At 34.4% G+C, this 19,528-nt stretch overlaps 1 protein-coding gene across 3 annotated transcripts in view; it reads left to right on the plus strand.

Annotated features, from left to right (window-relative positions):
• The window catches only part of SUCO (SUN domain containing ossification factor), a 95,383-nt gene that overhangs the window by 48,944 nt on the left and 26,911 nt on the right, over positions 1–19,528 (plus strand). For 2 of the 3 annotated variants that reach the window (XM_044266988.1, XM_044266989.1), the window contains exons 10-18: positions 3,635–3,742; positions 5,405–5,510; positions 7,705–7,725; positions 7,912–7,967; positions 8,677–8,768; positions 9,252–9,317; positions 14,719–14,787; positions 15,553–15,643; positions 18,188–19,351. In XM_044266988.1, the coding sequence (XP_044122923.1) occupies positions 3,635–3,742; positions 5,405–5,510; positions 7,705–7,725; positions 7,912–7,967; positions 8,677–8,768; positions 9,252–9,317; positions 14,719–14,787; positions 15,553–15,643; positions 18,188–19,351 (1,773 nt within the window). The remainder of the gene's footprint in view (positions 1–3,634; positions 3,743–5,404; positions 5,511–7,704; positions 7,726–7,911; positions 7,968–8,676; positions 8,769–9,251; positions 9,318–14,718; positions 14,788–15,552; positions 15,644–18,187; positions 19,352–19,528) is intronic. The other variant, XM_044266990.1, reaches the window with a different exon arrangement.

The following is a 19,528-nucleotide window of genomic DNA, read 5'->3' on the forward strand; positions in this document are numbered from 1 at the left end:
AGGGAGGACCTCTGCAGAGCAGGACAGACTTGTGGGAAAGAGCAGCCAAACCCAGCAGCAGAGTGCATACAGCACATACCAGAAACACTACCTGAAGTGCAGGTCCTGGACAGTGTACGACCACTTCTTAATAATAGCATGACTCTCAGGAGCAGGAAACATGACAAGCTCTCATAATATGCAAAGGACAGAAACCTAGACAAAATGACAAAACAGGAATTTTCCCCAAAGGAATATCAAGAAGAAATCACAGCCAGGAATTTGCTCAAAACCGTTAACAAGGAGTGTATCTGAACAAGAATTTAGAACAGCAGTCAGAAGAGAACTAGCTGGGCTTGGGGTGCCTGAGTGGCTCCGTCAGGTAATTGGCCAGTTCTTGATTTTGGGCTCTGCGCTCAGCTGAGGAGTCTGCTTCGAGATTCCATCTCCTCTCCCTCTGCCCCACCCCCACTCCCTGCTCACACTCATGTGCGTGCTCTCTCTCTCAGATAATAAAAAAAAAATTACGATTTATTGTATATAGATGTCCAGTTTTTTATATATGGACCTTATATGCAGCTATCCTTTTATATTCTCTTTTTTAATAATAGGCAGATTTTTCTTTGGATACGAATTTAATGCCATTGTATTACCTGTAATGTCGCTGTTCTGTAGATTATCTCTGTTCCTTTATAGTCTTTGTTGCTTTTTTTTTTTTTTTTTAAATATTTTATTTTATTTATTTGACAGAGAAAGATCACAAGTAGGCAGAGAGGCAGGCAGAGAGAGAGAGAGAGAGGAGGAAGCAGGCTCCCTGCTGAGCAGAGAGCCCGATGCGGGACTCGATCCCAGGACCCTGAGATCATGACCCGAGCCGAAGGCAGCGGCTTAACCCACTGAGCCACCCAGGCGCCCTAGTCTTTGTTGCTTTTGGTCTCTTTTTCCTGCTCAGATGGTCCCCTTTAATATTTCCTGTAGAGCTAGTTTAGTGTTCATGAACTCCTTTAATTTTTGCTGTCTTGGAAACTCTTTATCTCTGCTGCTATTCTGAATGCTAGCCTTACTGGATAGAGTATTTTCGGTGGTTTTGGTGTGTTGAATTTAGTGTGGATTTCTTTCTTTTTTTTTTTTTTTTTCCCCTTTGGATTTCTGTGTAGAAAATTACATCATCCCTACAAATTTTTCTTTTTAAAAAATTTTTTTTAATCCTTGTCATCGATTTTACTTTCTTTTTGTCATTATATGCTGGTAAAGACCTTGTTATTCCTTATTTTGAAGACATCACTTCTAACTTTGTACCATTAGATATCTTGTAAGTTTGGAATTCAGTTATAAAACCGTCTGGACCTATGGGTAGATACTAATTTTCTTTTAAGGGTGTAATTTAAAAGCTAAGTAAATGTTCACATGGTTCAAATCCAAAAAGGTATTTCAAAAGGGTGTGGGAATTAATAGTGAGAGATAGTCTTCTAATCTCTGTCATCTTTCTTCTTACTCAGTGTTTAATTTTTAGATATCCTTTTAGTTTCTTCATGTAAAGGCAAATGTGGTAGGACTAAATCACTTCAGCAACACAGGCAGGGAAAACACCTTTAGGGAAGGCAAAGGAACATGACTGAAAGCATTTGGGTCGTTTAAGTGTTCTGTCTGGCTCCAAAGCTTTTCCCATACCACCAAATGCTTTCAGTCATGTTCCTTTGCCTTCCCTAAAGGTGTTTTCCCTGCCTGTTTGCTGAAGTGATTTAGTCCTACCACATTCTCATTCCATCCTGTAAGGTGGGAGAAAGCATGGAGAAGTAGCAGCTCCCTTTTAAGGGCTTGACTTGGAAGTTGCACTTGATACTTAGGCTCACAGCCCTTCTTCACCCTGAACTAAGTAACACAGCCAAGACAGAAGCACAGTCTCTGATGTGTGGCCATCAGCTCAGCTGCATTTGGTGGGTGGGAGAGGGAGGGGGGGTCTCTTCTTAAAAGGCAGAATGAAGAGTGTGGAGTAACCAATTAGTGTTTAATGTTTTATACAGTAGAGATAATGTTCTTTGCAGTTTGGTTGTAAGAATGAAATCAAAGAGTGCATGTAGATCATCTAACATAGTATTTGACTCAGAGTAAGCATTCAGCAAATGTTAGTTTGCTTCTCTTTATGAGCTTTTCTCTGAAACCTGTTTGTTTTTGCCATCTGCTAGAACTTAGTTTTTTTTGCTGTCATAAACTTAAGCACAACATGTTAATTTTAGTGCTTTTGATTTATTTCATTGTCAATATATTGGTAATTACTTTCTGAAAGTACTGATTAGAGTACTAGATCTCATGAGTATTTCTTTTTCTCAAATGCCACGCTGTGTGCAGTTTTATTTTACACACATGGTACCATATTTGTAGTTCTTCCTAAGAAGCAGTGTTTTATGGCATTTTTCTATGTCTATAAGTATAGGTCTCTGGCATTATTTTTATAGAATAGATTTATTGAAGCATAACTGACATAAAAATAAAAATATACATGTAAAATAAACTGCAGCATGTCAGGATGTACAGTTTGATAATTTTTGACATTTAGCCTATTTTCATAGATGATAATCTATGAAACTATCACCACAATAAAGATAATGAACATATCCACCTTCCCAAAATGTTTTCTCATCCTCCTGTGTAACTTTTCCTTCCTAACTCCTACCCCTATAGCAATTAAAGGTCTGTTTTCTATCACTGTAAATTACTTTACATTTTCTAGATCTTTATGTAAATGGAATATATAGTTGTTGTTTTGTTTTTTTTTAATTTTATTTATTTGACAGACCCAAATCACAAGTAGGCAGAGAAGCAGGCAGAGAGAGGAGGAAGCAGGCTCCCCACCGAGCAGAGAGCCCGAGCGGGGCTTGATCCCAGGACCCTGGGATCATGACCCGAGCCAAAGGCAGAGAGAGGCTTTAACCCACTGAGCCACCCAGGCGCTCCTATATAGTTTTGTTTTGTTTTTTTTTTTAAGATTTTTAAGATTTGATTTATTTGAGAGAGAGAGAGAGCATGAGCAGAGAGGAGGGGCAGAGGAAGCAGGATAAGCAGGTCCCCCCCACTGATCATGACCTGAGCTGAAAGCAGATGCTTATAGGACTGAGCCACCCAGGTACCCCAGAATGTATAGTTTCTAGTAAAATTTTTAATGCCTCTTGATATTTCACTCTTTGGGAGGCCTGTACTTGAGTCCTCTATGCTAAACATGTAGGTTGACTTTTTCCCCCAGCTCTTATAAACTGCCTTGCTATATATATTATAGTGTATATACAAGGGTGAATGTTTGGAGCTCTATGTCCTTAGGATAAATTTCTAAAAGTGTATTGCTAAATCAAAGACCTTTGAGACCATGTATATGCCCAGCTGCCCTCTAGACTAGTCACTTTACACTTTTGCTTGCTTTCCTTAGTGAAGTCATTCCTTCTCCAAGAATGTTCTTTGTCATTAAAAAAAGAACCTTTTAAAGAATACTGTATGACAAAAGCAGTGTCTTGTGTTATTTATAGTTACCCCCCCACTAGTGATATGCTTGGGAAATAGTGAGTAATTTAATGGAAGTCTAGTTTATGCAAACTGTTTATGTTTAATATGAACTATTATTTTGGTTGGCTTACCTCAATAATTGTCTTGTGTTCTTTGAAAGGTTTGTTATTGAACTTTGTGAACCGATTCAAGTAAAACAGCTTGATATTGCAAACTATGAATTATTTTCTTCAACTCCTAAAGACTTCCTTGTTTCTATCAGTGACAGGTAAATTCTAAAGCTGCTTTCTACAAGTTTATGTTGGATCTCTAGAATAAAGATTTTAAAATGGGTCACTTTAAAACTTTATTTTTTATTTTAATGTATCAGTTTGTAAGAATAGTAATAATACTGTTGTATTAGGCACTTGCTAATCACCTTACTTTATTAAATCATACAGTGCTTATAACCCTATGATATTATTCTTTTATAAGGTGAGGAAACAGATAAGGAAAGGTTAAATAGGTTGCCCAGGTCACATGACTTGTGAATTGGAGAATCAGGATTCAAACCTAGATCTGTCCTTATTTTTAATTATTATGCTCTGTTCCTTCCAAACATTTTTTTAAAAAGTTACTGAAAACTTTTATGAATCCTTCATCTTATATATAATGAGGTATATTTTTGTTATAGTGAATTTTAAAACATTTGTTATGTGTGTGATTATAAAAGAAATAACATAAGGAATTTGGTAAAGAATCACAATCCATTCAAAGATAACTTATAAGCATTTTAATATATTCCTTCCAGGGTTTTATATGTACTTGCATATTTACTAATTCTATTTTAAAAATCAGCTTATATCCTGATAATATCCTTTCCTCTTTTAAGTACACCATTTAAAATTTTTTGAGTATAGTTAATGTATGATGTTATGTTAGTTTCAGGTGCACAACATACTGGTTCAGTAATTCTGTACATTAAGTATGCCATTTTTTTTAAAAGTATGCCATTTTTAATGAATAGTTTATATTTTTCCTTCATTGACAGTATTTACTCATTCAATAAATACTTTCTGAGCGTCTCTGAAATGGCATATTGAAATGGTAGTTTCATACTACCGAAATGGTAGTATGCTGTTATTTATTTAGCTATTCTTCTGTTGTCGATCATTAATGGTCTTCCATTCTCTTCTCCCACCTCACACTCTGCACCACATAATCCAGTTATCGAAATTAATTCTCAAGACCTCTTGAATTCCATCCATTTTTCACTAATAACCTTGCTCAGATCACTCCTTTTTCTCTGCACTGTACTTTTCTTATATGTCAAATGGACATACCCAGCTTTGACAAGTTAAGTATTTTTTAGTTTTAAGAGTACTCCATTACTTTGAGGGATTTTTAAAACACTGTAGGAAATTAAAATGATACTAGAAGGCTTTTATGTTCGATTTTCTTTTAAAGAGGGGGAGTAGCTATGTACGATCTGTAAAATTATAGTGTAATGGTAAAGGATTTTTTCTGTTTCCCTTTCCACTCGCACTTTTCTTTATATTTTTTATCATCACACACTTGTTAGTACGTGAAGAGTAGTACCTCCCTCCAAAACAATTTCTTGACTACTCTTTGTTTTAAAACCTCCAGTTTACTTGGAAACCTAAGAAGCTTTTTGGTCCTGCCTTTTGTCTTACTCTTTTTTTGTTTTCTCTTTGATAATGGTGTGAGTTTTGAAAGATATTCTTTACCTGTAAAGAAAAACCTGTCAGCGTTTAGTTGGAAAAGAAAGTGCATCTCTTCAATATTTTACTCCTATTTAAACTATGTTAAGTGAATGTGTGCACTTGGAGTGGGAAAAAAATAAACGAGATATATTTTGAAGATGTGTTGGAACTTCTCAACATGTGGTTTATGATTTTTTAAAAAGAATGTTTATATTTATATTTCCTAGATATCCCACAAATAAGTGGATTAAGCTGGGTACTTTTCATGGTAGAGATGAGAGGAATGTCCAGAGTTTCCCTTTAGATGAGCAGATGTATGCAAAATATGTGAAGGTAATGTTTATACCTACCGGACTATGTTTTATAATGAAAACATACCTATTCATACCTTTTTATACCTTACCCCACCTTTTTAAAAATCCTAAAACTTAGGAAATTTAATGCAGTATTCTTTTTGATAAAATAATTCTGACCTGCATTTATTATTTTACAAAACAAATATGAATACATTCCCTTTTGTTTAACCCGACACTTATGCTAATTTTTTTGATACTTGCAGCTCTGATGAGATTTCAGATTATGTCTTAAAATTTTTTGAATCGCTATGTAAAATGTTATCTTCATCTCTCTGTATTTCAAAACCCAAATACTGAAGTCTTTGAAGCAGGTCTGATTTTTTTACTAGAATTTGATTCTTAGATCATTTTAATTTTAATATCCAGTTATTTGTTTTATATCTTTTCGCTTCTTTGTTGTATGTTCAAGTGAGATATTGTCCAAATACCAATTTCAAATAAACTTTTAAACACTTACATTCAGTATTCCTGCTGCTTTCTCCACCAATGCGAGGTGGAATTATCTACCAAAGTAGAATTATCACTCTTGAATTGGATTTTAGACAAAATACAGGAGTTTTCTATTCCTCTGCTCCCCTCTTTTTTCTTTAAAATAATAGTACTCCTTGAAATACCACTGTTTATAATATGACCTTTTGGAATGATAGCAGCTCTAATTTCTGTCTTCTCTTCTTTAAATATGAGAACTTAAACTACCTGATCATCCTCTGGGATTTTACTGTCTGTGTCTTTTTTAAGCATGTATTAAATTGGCTTCTATGAATGGGTAAACTTGTAGTATTCCTAGTCTCAATATAGAAATGCTAAATTCTGTTTTTAAAAATACAGTTGATATTCTCTGTTAATGCTTAAACAGTATTCAGAAAATGAAGGTGTATTTTCCATTTCTTTTAAACAGTTGTTTAATGACCTTTTTATATAGCAGTTTCTACACTGTGATAAGGAAAATTTTTAAAAATTATTTGGCAGGTGATACAATTGTATTTAATTTTACAATTAAGGCAACCCACATGGTAATGAAATATTTCTAAGAATCATTCTTTATACCATCTACTTTATTAATAATGGCAGAACATAACTTACTGGTGGTATAAAAAGTGCCATTTCCTACTTGGTTCTTTTTATGGTGGGACACTATAAAGCATCTTGATGATGACTTTTCTAAAAAGTTCTTTTTGGTAGCATTAGTTCTAAAAAAAACATTTTTTCTAAAATATTTTTCTAAAAAACAATTCTAAAAAAGATTTTATATGTCAATAAATATATACGTTTACCTGGATTTCCCTAATGTCAATAAAGATAGACATTTACCTGGGTTTCCTTATCCCAAAACTAAACCCAGATGTAGGGTCTACTTTTTAATAGCCTTATTTTATTTTATTTATTTATTTTTTAAGATTTATTTATTTATTTATTTGACAGAGAGAGAGAGAGAGAGAGATCACAAGTAGGCAGAGAGGCAGGCAGAGAGAGAGAGAGAGGAGGAAGCAGGCTCCCCGCTGAGCAGAGAGCCCGATGCGGGACTCGATCCCAGGACCCTGAGACCATGACCCGAGCCGAAGGCAGCGGCTTAACCCACTGAGCCACCCAGGCGCCCTAATAGCCTTATTTTAAAAGTGGATTGATAATATATTTTTTAATTCTGTAAGTTATACTTGAAATAACATAACATCTGAAAAATTCATGCTTTCCCTAAAAAATTTATGTACAATATGGTATAAGAGTAAATATTGTTATGCTAATCTTTTTATCAGTATGTATGTACATGTGTATATCCACATATGTACCTATATATAGAGAGATATATACATGAAGCATCTGTACTATTTGAATTAATTTAAGACACAGGTTGTTTCTAGATATTCTTTATTACTTTTAGGATGTTTTTGTTTCTGACAGGTAAAACAGCAGCAATGAATTTTAGGTTATTCAACTTAACCTTAAAGTTAATTTCATTGTTACAGGTGGATTATACTTTCTAGCTTTGGTGGTAAAAATTTAAATCATTGATTTGATTTCTGCAAAGAAATAAGAGTACTACAATGTTATCCATCACAGTACATTGCTTTCTATAATTATACAATATAATTTACAAATATTAAATGTTGCTTAGAGCATGTTATTCAGACTTTGGAACTGATTTCTTTTTCTTTTCCTTCCTCTTGCTTCAGATGTTCATCAAATACATAAAGGTTAGCAACCTTCTCTTTTGCAATATTGAATAACAGGGCATGGCATATTACTGCATGACAAAAAAGCAAAACTTTACAGTTACTGATTTTTGGGGAAATGAGGACTTTATTTTTAGAAATGTTATATGAAAGAAACTCCATATATTGTTAGATAATCTCACATGCATTGTGCTTTTTATTCTTTAGGTAGAGTTGGTATCACATTTTGGATCAGAGCACTTTTGTCCATTAAGCCTTATAAGGTAATACAGAACAACAGACATTTATCAAGTGTTTTTTTTTCTTTTTTTTTTTTTAAGATTTTATTTATTTATTGAACAGAGAGAGAGAGATCACAAGTAGGCAGAGAGGCAGGCAGAGAGAGAGAGAGGGAAGCAGGCTCCCCGCTGAGCAGAGAGCCCGATGCAGGGCTCCATCCCAGGACCCTGGGATCATGACCTGAGCCGAAGGCAGTGGCTTAACCCACTGACCCACCCAGGCGCCCCCAAGTGTTTTTTTTTTAAAGTGGTGCGCAAAAATCCCAACATACTTAAAGTGAAGAAATAGTTTTCTATTATGTGTAGTTAATACTATAGAAGTATAAGCTTGTAAACCTTTCTTGTTCTTGAATGCATTTTAGAAAAATGTAAAAATTTACTCTAAGAAAAAATAACCATCATGTCTGTCTGGTCTAGCTTGCTTGGTATTTTGCTTATGATGATAGTATATAGAAAATTATTGGACTGATAAAACTGGCCATCACATTTTTAAATGCCTTGAATAGATAAAATTTTAATGGAAACAGTGGATGGATGACTACAGGTTGAGAAACTGTCATTATTTTGGAGTCCAAAAGCTAATGGCCCTCAAAAAATTACCAAAGTTAATGTATTTTGTCATTTATTATGAAGAGATGACTCGGAACAACTCTGTTTTGTTTCGAAAAGTCTTTAATGGAGTTGTTGTTAACAGGGTATTTGGCACTAGCATGGTTGAAGAATATGAAGAGATTGCTGATTCCCAGTATCAGTCAGAACGTCAAGAATTATATGATGAGGACTATGGTAAGTGACTTTAAGACATGTGACTATTATGTATATTTTTTGCTTTTTTAAAGTCTCATAGCCTGAAGGGATAGGAGAGGATTTTATGACGCCCTCCATTTATACTTTATCAAGCAAGTCCTAATTTTAGGAGATCTTAAATCATAGCCTGAAAAATGGAATTTTTACCTTCTTTAATTTTCCTGTAAGTGAAATGAAGACATTTACCAGCAGTTGGTAAAGTACATGGAAAAGTTAATAAAGTCTTACAAATGTGATTAAAATTTTGGTAAGCAGTGGAATTATTTTCCTTGGCTTATCAGTTTGATAAATGGCTTATGAATCTTGTTTTCTTTTTGTGAACATATTTTAGATGTATAGTGAATATTTATTATAAAATAGGCTTTAAATGCCAGCTGACTTTGACAGGACATAATTTGAGCTTTTAAATATATTACTGGAGATAGTTCCCAGAGTAATTACTTTCAGTTTCTCTTTAAACAGATTATCCACTGGATTATAATACTGGGGAGGATAAATCCTCAAAAAATCTTCTTGGTTCCGCTACAAGTGAGTATTTGGGGATTTTCTTAGACACTATCAAAATATTTCCCAACTTTTTTTTTCCCTGACATATGTGGATATTTTGTTGTGGTATATAGTTTAGGAAGCCCCTCTCCCCCTAAGTATTGAACTTGAGTTGAAATCAAAGATAATAGCTTTGAAATGTATTTCTATAGAGATAAAATAATAAGGGTGGATGAAAAGAAAGGAAAAAATGTAAGTACAAGTTTGTTTTCTTACCTTAAGTGCTTATATTTTAAAGCAAATTCCTTAGGAGAAGGGACTATGAATTTACTTGGGGAAAGAATTATTAAAGAGGTCCAGACTATATGAGTAGAAGTTTCTGGCTAGTCATACTAGATGGGAAAGGAATTCAAATGGTAGGTAGTTCAGAGGTAGTAGGCATCAGTGAAATCCTAGCAAATAAGGAATCATTGACCTATGGATGTGGTTAGTTTCCTAATTAATTACAAACACAAAGGTTGTTCTTTTCCATAATAATGATTCTCAAGCAGTAACAATCATCATCATCATCATAATAAAATAATAATAAACTCTTTGTAAACTAAAGAAATAATGACTAAGATACTAGTTCAGTTTTTATTGTGCCAGCCTATTATCTGAACCTAGTGGTAAGCTAGCTAAGGAGACTTGGAAAGACCATTACCAGCTGACACTTTATTGTTATTGTTATAATTCAGGTAGGTACATTTTAATGGTTGTTGTTTTTGGTTATTCGTAAAGAACATAAAATACTGGAAGGAGTTTTGTTTTTATTTGGAGATTAATGGTTGATTATAATAAAAGTAAATTTTCGTGAGATCGATGACTAATTTCTTGTGCCTTTTCCTTGCTTCTTTTAGTAAATTGACTTGCTTCAATCCCAGTCTCTTGTGTATATTGTCTCTTTATATCTTTTTAGGTTTTAGTATATATATTTCGGTAGATATTTTGTATAGCTATGGTATATGGAACTAGGTGTTGCCCCTGGTTTTTTCCATCTTTTCATTTTTCTGTTCCCTTCTTCCCCTTGTCCTCTCCATAGAAAACTAGCCTTCAGTGGGCTGTTTAAGGCAAAGGAAGAAGAATGCTAAAAATACCTGTAGAAGAGGAACCCTTTATGTAATTTTTTTTTTTTAAAGATTTTATTTTATTTATTTGAGAGAGAGAGACAGTGAGAGAGAGCACGAGCGAGGAGAAGGTCAGAGAGCGAAGCAGACTCCCCATGGAGCTGGGAGCCTGATGTGGGACTCGATCCCGGGACTCCAGGATCACGCCCTGAGCTGAAGGCAGTCGTCCAACCAACTGCGCCACCCAGGCATCCCCCCTTTATGTAATATTTAACTTTGTTGCATATTAGCTCCGTATACTTTGTTTCACTCTGCTGCTAGTCAGCTGACTTCTGTAGATTAGTGATTACTTTTAAGTAGCATTCTTAGGTATCTAGTTGATGACAGCATTAAAAATAGGTTCTTCATTCATTCCTATGGTTTTAAGAGTGAAAACATGATGCTGTTTTATCTATCTGGATATTTATGTTGTTCATGTCCTCAGATTTGTATTAAAAAATCTGTGCTATGTGGTAGTCATCATAGCTCAATGATCTTACATTAATTAGCTGTCTAGAAGCATCGTTAATTTTATGGAGTCAGAAAATAGCCCTAGACTGTTAGGGAAGAGAAGGCCTTACTATCCTAGACAAAACTCATTTTATATCACAATAGAGAGCATTTCCCTGTTGGTAATCAGTTCATTGACCAAAGTATTACTTGTATTAATTAGATAAAGAATCTTCTTTATATTCTACTTTGGGATCTTTTTCCTCAGAGATATGTTTCTTGGTAACATATCATTTATTTTTCTTTTGATGGCTCTCTCTGTTTACCTTTCAGTGTTCTGGTGTTGAAAGAATTTATTTAGTGAGAGGGAGGGAGGGTGGGAAGATGTCAGCTAAGCCTACACCATAGAAAATAGGGTTTAAAAAGATCTCCTTCTCTTGAAGTTTCAGAAAAAAGAGCCAGTAGTAGCTGCAGTGATAAGACTTCGTGTCACGAAGGTTACGGACACGCCCTACCAGAGCTGTGTTCCATGCTTGTCCTTATGGAGAGTCGGGGACTATTTCTGAGCCTGACTTTGCTACCACCTCCAAGGTGGTGTAACATTTAAGCAGTAATTAACAGTTGAATCAGGTGAAAGAGCTACTCTCTGGCACTGAAATATCTGAATTTGACTGTCATCATCACACTTTATGAATCAGCTTGAAATTGGCCAATTTTGAACCTGATGTACCTTTTAAATTTAGACAGTGGCTCCAAAACAGAATTCTGTGGGTTTAATTTCTTTTTTTTTTTTTCTTTTTAGAACCTGGGGTAGAGGGAGAGGAGAATCTTAAGCAGATTCCATGCCCAGCACAGAGCCTAACACATTAGGGGCTCGATCTCACAACCCTGAGCCAGTATCAAGAGTCAAGACACTGAATTGACTGGGCCACCCTGGTGCCTCCCCCAACCTTTTGTTTTTTTTCCCCCTGTGGCTTTAATATTAACATATTAATATTAACTCCTTTTTCTTTTGGTATTAAGCAGTTAATAGATACAGGAAATATATGTCACCAGAGTACATTGATTCTATTGGAACTTGGTTGTCAAAGAACATACATACTGAATATTTGGACATTCTTGACATTATATCATTCTCTTAGCTACCAAAAAAGGAGAAATCACTACATTAGAGAAAGCAGCATTCTTGACTTTGTATAGTTATGGCAGCTCTTCTGCTTGATTCTTTTATTTACATCCTTGAACCAGAACATTTGAATATTTTACATGAACAAAAAATTCTTAGTATCATTCTGCTTTCCTTGTACTTTGTCATGTGGATATTCCAGACCATTCTCTACCTTGATATTCTTGCAAATCTACCTTTACTTCTAAATATGGTCTGCATTTTGTAGAATTGCTTAAAGGCCAGGTTTCTGTGTATATGTTTAAGATAAAGTACAGTTTTTGTGTTCTTTTACATGAAAGTATTTTTTATGAATGTATGTATTTTAAAGACCTAGAAGGAGAAGGGAGGATGAGGGTGGGCATGCAGCAGAGGTATCTAAGTACACATGGGAGGAAATAGTTACTTTGTTGGTTTGTCTTTTTATGTTGTAGCATAGGTAGTTTGTTTTCCATAGAGAAAGGAGCCTTGAGTATTACATGTTGATGGTCCCTGGGGAGAATTTCATTCCCAAAAGAATGAGATTGGATGAATAGTGCCCTGCTCAAAGATAAAGGAGTTGACTACTCTGGAAGAAATTAAGGACAAATGTTGAGTTTGGTACTACATACCAAATTATTACCTTAGCCTATTCAGAAGGTTTTTTTAGTGGCCACATTATGACAAGCCATCATGTGTTTGTACGCGAATTGGGAATGGTCAGAATAGAATATTCACAAAGCTGCTCTCTCTCAAAAGACAAAATAAGACTACATTTGGCAGTGCTCTGAATAGAAGCAAAATTATTTTTTAGATGGACTGAGAATGTAGAAATTTGCCAAATTTTGCTTTTGTTACCAAGTAGCCCCCTGAAATGATGATAAAAGTAGTATTTTAAATGAAGGATGGTATAAATCTTCTTTATGTTTAGGTTAAAAAATAATACTCTAAAGCTGCTTTCTTTACACAGATCCACAGATATATTCTGTTCTTGAATTCTTTAACAGCAAATGCCCCAGAATTTAAATGCCAAAAAATTTGTTATGTGAAGTAAGAGTGCCCTTTGAAGCACAAAGGACTTGAGAATATATATTGGATTCCAGAATTTGGATTCTCTGAAGCAGTCTATTTGACGGAACTTTAGCTGTCAGGCTAAGTAGAAGATCAGATATTCTTGCGACATTGGTTGACATTAAGGTGGATTTATGTGGAAATAAAAGAGTTTCCATTGCTACTTTATCTTGGTTTGTGTGGAAATACAGTGCTTCCATTTTTGTTTTTATCTCGTGCTTTAGAATCACCGCTGCTGCTTTGTTTACTAGTTTGTCTGGCCAAAGGAAGGGCAAGGTTACCTAAAATCCTAGACATTTACTGTGAAGCAAGTGTGAAGCTTTTGTGTGTTATACCAATGATTGGAACAAAGTATCATTCCTGTGCTTTGTAAAGATAGAAATTTATGACTCCCGTTATCACTTTAAATGCTCTAAAATCTCTCACTATTTTCTCCCGCCATAAAACATGCGGATCAGCTCCAGGTGACAGTGCTTGGCTTCCTCGATGGCCTCCGGGTAGACTGTTGTTCGCTTTTCCTCCCTTCGATCCTTTCCTACTTTTCACATCTGTGATTTTCACTGAAAGTGTGATGAAAACCCTATGGGTCTCTCAGGAAAGGAAAACAAGACAGATATAACTGATGAGACTTAATATGTAGCTCTTGCCAGAGGTTAATATTTTAATAGGAGAAAAACCTGATAAAATAGATGAATTAACTTCTAGCAGAATGTTAGAGATTAGACTGGGGATGGAAATTAATTTCCCTTAAAATTACCTCATAGATGGAAGCAACCTATTCTTAGCACCAGCGTTCTGTGGAGTTAGGCATTTTGTGACACTTATGTGCCTTTGGCTATTTATTCAGATGTTAAAGTTTTTACTACTTTACTCATCATCCGAGTATGCTCCTTAGAAAGAGAGGCAGAATTTGCAGGTATGCTGGTAGCGTTCCCTACAGCATTGAGAGTTTTAGAACTTTGACTTAACCTGTCCATGCCCATACCCACCCAATTCACCAAAGATTTTGTGTCCTGTGTTATCCATTAAGCATCATTAAAAATTATCAAAGAAATTTGATTCTTTGTATATCAAGTTGGGATTTAACCATATTATCAATAAATAAAATATGTTCATAGTTGAAAATAAAATTTTCCTGCTCTTCTTTGGGTAGTAATCGTCCTATTTTATTTATATCTATAAAAATCACCTGTTTAGGAAAAACTACTTCTTCAAGCTTGTTTTTGTTTTAAACTGTAGGAACTTGTTAAAGAGAAACAGGCTTTTCTGTAAAACACTAATTTTGGTTGTCACATATTTTCCCCTGCTCCAATAGAGGCTTTATGTTGAACTTTATTTGAATTTTGTATTATGTTGAAGATAGTGTCTTAGCAAAAGGTTTGGGGAGGTTAACCAAAAAAGTATAATTAAGTTTTAAATTCCTTCTGAACTTAAAAATTCAGTTTTATGTTTTATACTTTTTGGATGAAATTTGTGTCCTGTATTGGACTTATGTAGTAAGATGAACAAAAAGGTAATTAGTCCCCCCAAAATGCAAAAAGACCATCATAAATCGTTTCTGGACTATCTGATATTAAGCTATATAAGAATTTTTAGGTGTATTGGTATTTTTTCTGATTGAATTTTGTTTTAGATGCCATTCTAAATATGGTGAATATTGCCGCTAATATTCTGGGAGCAAAAACTGAAGACCTGACAGAAGGTACCTGATCATTTTATGGGTCTTTTAAATATCTGATACTCCAAGGGTCATTCTGGTTAGGAAAATTAATTAATAAGCCAAGGAACTTAATTTTTCATATAGAAATACAGAAATGAATCAAAGAGACTTACTAATCTTCTGTTAATCATTGTTTATTTGAATTTCACAAGTTCTCTCATAATACAATCCTGACTATATAAAATTCATGAATTTCTTTTTTGACTCTTCCTGCTGTAGAAGTAATAATTTTATCCCTTACCTCTTTCCTGAAGCTTTCTAGTGGTACTTCATGCATGCTTTTATCAAATAACTACTCAATTTAAAATTTAACTTTTTTTTTTCCTCTAGAGAATGCCAGATAAGAGTATTGATAGCAAGGATAAGCCATCTTGCCTTTTTTGTTCTTAGAAAATCCTTAGTTCTAAATGTGAACTTAAAATGACCCATACATTTCTTCTCATTGTCTTTAGTAACTCCTTTAGGTGTCTAGAAGACATGTTAATCATGTAAGATTACACAAAATTTATAGTCATTTGCCTTGCTTAAATTATCTGAGAAGTTGAAAAAGAATATGCATTATTTGTAGTTCTGATTTTGTATGGTCATTTCTTTCTAAAAGAACTTTGATGGAAGAAAATAAAGTCTGCAGTAGTTTGACTTTTTTTCCTCCCCCAGAAACTAAAGTTCTTTATTTGTTATAGTGAAATATCTTCATGGTATAGTTTTTTAAAATTAAACTCAACGTGGGTATCTTTCTTAAAATAGGAAATAAAAGTATATCTGAGAATGCCACTGCCACAGCTGCAGCTAAAATGCCTGACTTAGCTCCTGTTTCAACTCCTGTTCCATCACTTGAGTAAGTTCTGTTGTGCTATTAGAGTTCTTTGAAAATGGAGAGCTAAGTGTACTTGTATACAGAAAGGTGCTTGGATTTATGTGTGAAATGATTATCTATAGAAAGCTCTGAGTCATGGGACAGGCATTCCACAGCCACTTAAAATATCTCTAAGTTGCTTTTTTAGGTACCAGGAATGTACTTCACTCCAGACCAAAACTGTTGTTTTGATATTATATATAATTTCTATTATTCACAACACTGAATCCTTTTCTTATTGCAAATAATTGGTTTAATTCTGTAGGTATAGGTTTGAGGACAAATTTTAAAAGCTTTCATTTATTAAATTCAAATTTAAAAGCATTGATTAAGTACCTGTGCTGTGCCTTGAAAGCTATAAAGGGTGCCTGAAATTCCTAGAGCAGTGATTCTTAAATTATTTGTTTGTCTCACAGCAAACTCTTAGAGTGTTCACTTTCTTAAATTAAACTAGATAGAGGTCTTCTCCCTGATTGCAGTGGGGCACTTTGGACAAGAATGTCTGTCATGTAGTTAACATAAAATATCCCCATTTTTTTTTTTTTAAGTCTTTTCTACTAGAGATGATTAAGATTTTTGCTATGTGAACTTTGTATCTATAACAGATAAGCTCATAGACTGGATAATTGGGTATGTTTATTTTAAGTTTATGTGTGTTTCACTAGATATACCCTGTAAAATTTTGAAAGCTTTTCCTCTTAGAACTCTGCTTAACAAGATGGGATATTTGAACAGGAGATGTATAATGAAATGTGCATTGGGTATGGTTTGAGTTATAATTCCTAAATACCATTCTGTTTAAAAAATGAGATTTTTTGTGGTTTGAAGGGCAAGTGACAAATTTTGTATTCTGTGTTTATTCGGAAAGTGATTAAAGATATTTATTGGATGACTAGAGAGAAAATATAGCAGTCTATGTCATTGATTCCTAGAAATCTATTTAGGATAGGGACATTCTTGGTATTGTTTCTAATTATGTGGAGCGTATCTGCTAGTCCCAGTTTTAGCACTAGGCTTCTTCAGTTAGCAGCACATATATGTCTTATTTTTCAGAACTAAAGGAAACTGATTTCACTTCGTATATGTGTATGCATGCACACAGACACACACATATATACACACACCCCTCTATATATACATATGAATATTTGTTGAAAGATACCACATCAGGCTAATGTAGTAGTTTTTACTTTTCTCTATTAGTTTGATTTTAATAGATTTTTTAATGTAATTGCTTACTTTTTAATGTTTCTTTATATTTGTTTTAAATTCTTTTTGATGACTGTATGGCAGTCCTTTGAAGAAGATAAATGAAAATGAAAGAATCTGTGATAGGGTGTCACTATTAAAGTTACTATGAAAGACTTACTTCTTTTCCCACCTTTGAGTTTTTTAAAATTACAGCTCTAAGATATTTATATATAGATGGTATATAACTTAATTTGTACCAAATTAATTCACTTTAGTTTTTCTCCCTCCATTTCTTCAGACACTGCTCCTTTTTACTGTCATTATTTCTGTTGTAGATAGTAAGCAATAAAGACATAAGAGTTGTCATTAGAGACCATGTATCTATATTTCATCTATTTAGAGAAGTATAGTCTAATTATGTTTTAGTTTTGTCCAGTTGCTATCAGCAAGATGATCTAGCTTTTAGATACTATTCTATTGCTACCTTTGTTAATCTGATACTAGTTTTTATTCAAAGACATTTCCTGGAATTCTTAGTAATTTGTCAGAGTAGGAAAATTATATATGAAGATGTTTCTTTTTTTTTTTTTTGGTATTCAAATGACTTTATTTTTTCAGTTTGTACCTTTTGTATATAAGGGCTGCACTGGAAATTTATTTTTATGTTGGAATAAACTACAGACGTTATAATTTACAGCACTATTTCTACCAGCTCCACCCCCCACACATTCCTACCATATATACGGACTCTAGATCCTAGAGATGGGATTAAGTTACAGATGGGGCAGTATTTATTATTAGTCAGCATTTTCATTAGCGTTCTTAAGTATTTGGCTTTAAATAATAGAAAATTAGCCAAGATGATGGTAAGATTACTTTGGGGAGGGAGAGATGCAGATAATGTGTGTGTGTATGTGTAATGCTATGCTGGAATTCCTCAAGTCACCCACAGAAGAATTTTCTAGCTACCTTTTGAAAGTATGATACTCAAATACAAAGTGCATTCATATATTAAGAATCCCAGATTCTAGTTCCTAGAATCCACATATAAGTAATTCTAAAATAGATATTTTAAAAAAGCAAGTTTGGTTTAGTAAATACGGTGATTTGGGTTTTCTGGCTTATCATTTAATAAATGGCCTTTCTGTTACCATTTCTGAATAATACTTATTTGTTAAAAATGACTTGAAGGGGAACATTTCATCCTAAAAAAAATTTTAGTTTCTTCTGTATCTAGTATCTTTTATTTGATGTATGATACATTGAATTTTTAGCATAATTTTAACTTTAGACTTCTAATTAAAGTGATATATAATTATGATTATGTATTTCTAGGTATGTGACCACTGAAGGACACATACAGGATACAGAGCTAACATCACCAGATACTCCAAAAGAGAGTCCAATCGTACAACTGGTTCAAGAGGAAGAAGAGGAGGCAAGTCCATCTACAGTGACCCTTCTGGGTAGTGGTGAACAGGAGGATGAATCATCACCCTGGTTTGAGTCAGAGACACAAATATTTTGCAGTGAACTGACCACAATTTGCTGTATTTCTAGTTTTACGGAATACATGTATAAATGGTGTTCAGTTAGAGTTGCTCTTTATCGGCAACGTAGCAGAACTACTGTGAGTAAAGAAAAAGATCATCTTGTGTTGCCTCAGCCGCCATTACCACTTCCTGCAGAATCAGTGGATGTTTCAGTATTGCAACCCCCGAGTGGAGATTTGGACAGTAAGAGAAAGGAAAAAGAGGCTGAAACTATTGTTCTAGGTGACCTAAGTAGTATGCATCAAGGTGACTTGATTAATCACAGTGCAGCTGCAATCGAACTTGAACCAAGCCATCCTCAAACTCTTTCTCAGTCTCTTCTTTTAGATGTTACTCCAGAAATCCATTCATTATCTAAAACAGAAGTATCTGAGCCTTTTAAATATGAGGCAGGACCTACATCATCTCAGGTGATCCCTCAGGAGACTTCTGTTGAGGTTGATAATGAGACAGAAAAAAAGTCTGAGAGTTTTAGTTCTATGGAGAAGCCATCTGTGATCTATGAAACAGATAAGCTTAAGGAAATAATGGATAATATTGTAAAAGAAGATACAAACTCCATGCACATTGTCACAAAGCTGTCTGAAACAGTAGTGCCACCTGTAAACACAGCTACTATACCAGACGGTGAAGATGGGGAAGCCAAAATGCACATAGCTGACACACCAAAGCAAGCCTTGACTCCTGTTCCGGATTCTTCTTCATTACCTGAAGTAAAAGAGGAAGAACAGTCTCCAGAAGATGCCCTTTTAAGAGGGTTACAGAGGACAGCTACAGACTTCTATGCTGAATTGCAAAATTCGACAGATCTAGGATACGCTAATGGAAATCTTGTACATGGATCAAACCAAAAGGAGTCTGTATTTATGAGACTTAATAATCGTATAAAAGCCTTAGAAGTTAACATGTCTCTCAGTGGCCGCTATCTGGAGGAGCTTAGCCAAAGGTAAGCCTTATTATCAATTAGCACAGTCTGCTTGGCAAGGTGAGTAGCATAGTATGATTTCTGAATAGAGGAGTTGAGGATTAATTATCTCATCATATAGTAGTAGTCAGTACCGTTTAGCTGCGGAGAGTGTTACTTGAATGTCGATCAATGACTTAAAAGAACGGATTCTCTTTT

The sequence above is a fragment of the Neovison vison genome, chromosome 10 (assembly GCF_020171115.1).
Source record: "Neovison vison isolate M4711 chromosome 10, ASM_NN_V1, whole genome shotgun sequence".
Lineage (NCBI taxonomy): Eukaryota > Metazoa > Chordata > Mammalia > Carnivora > Mustelidae > Neogale > Neogale vison.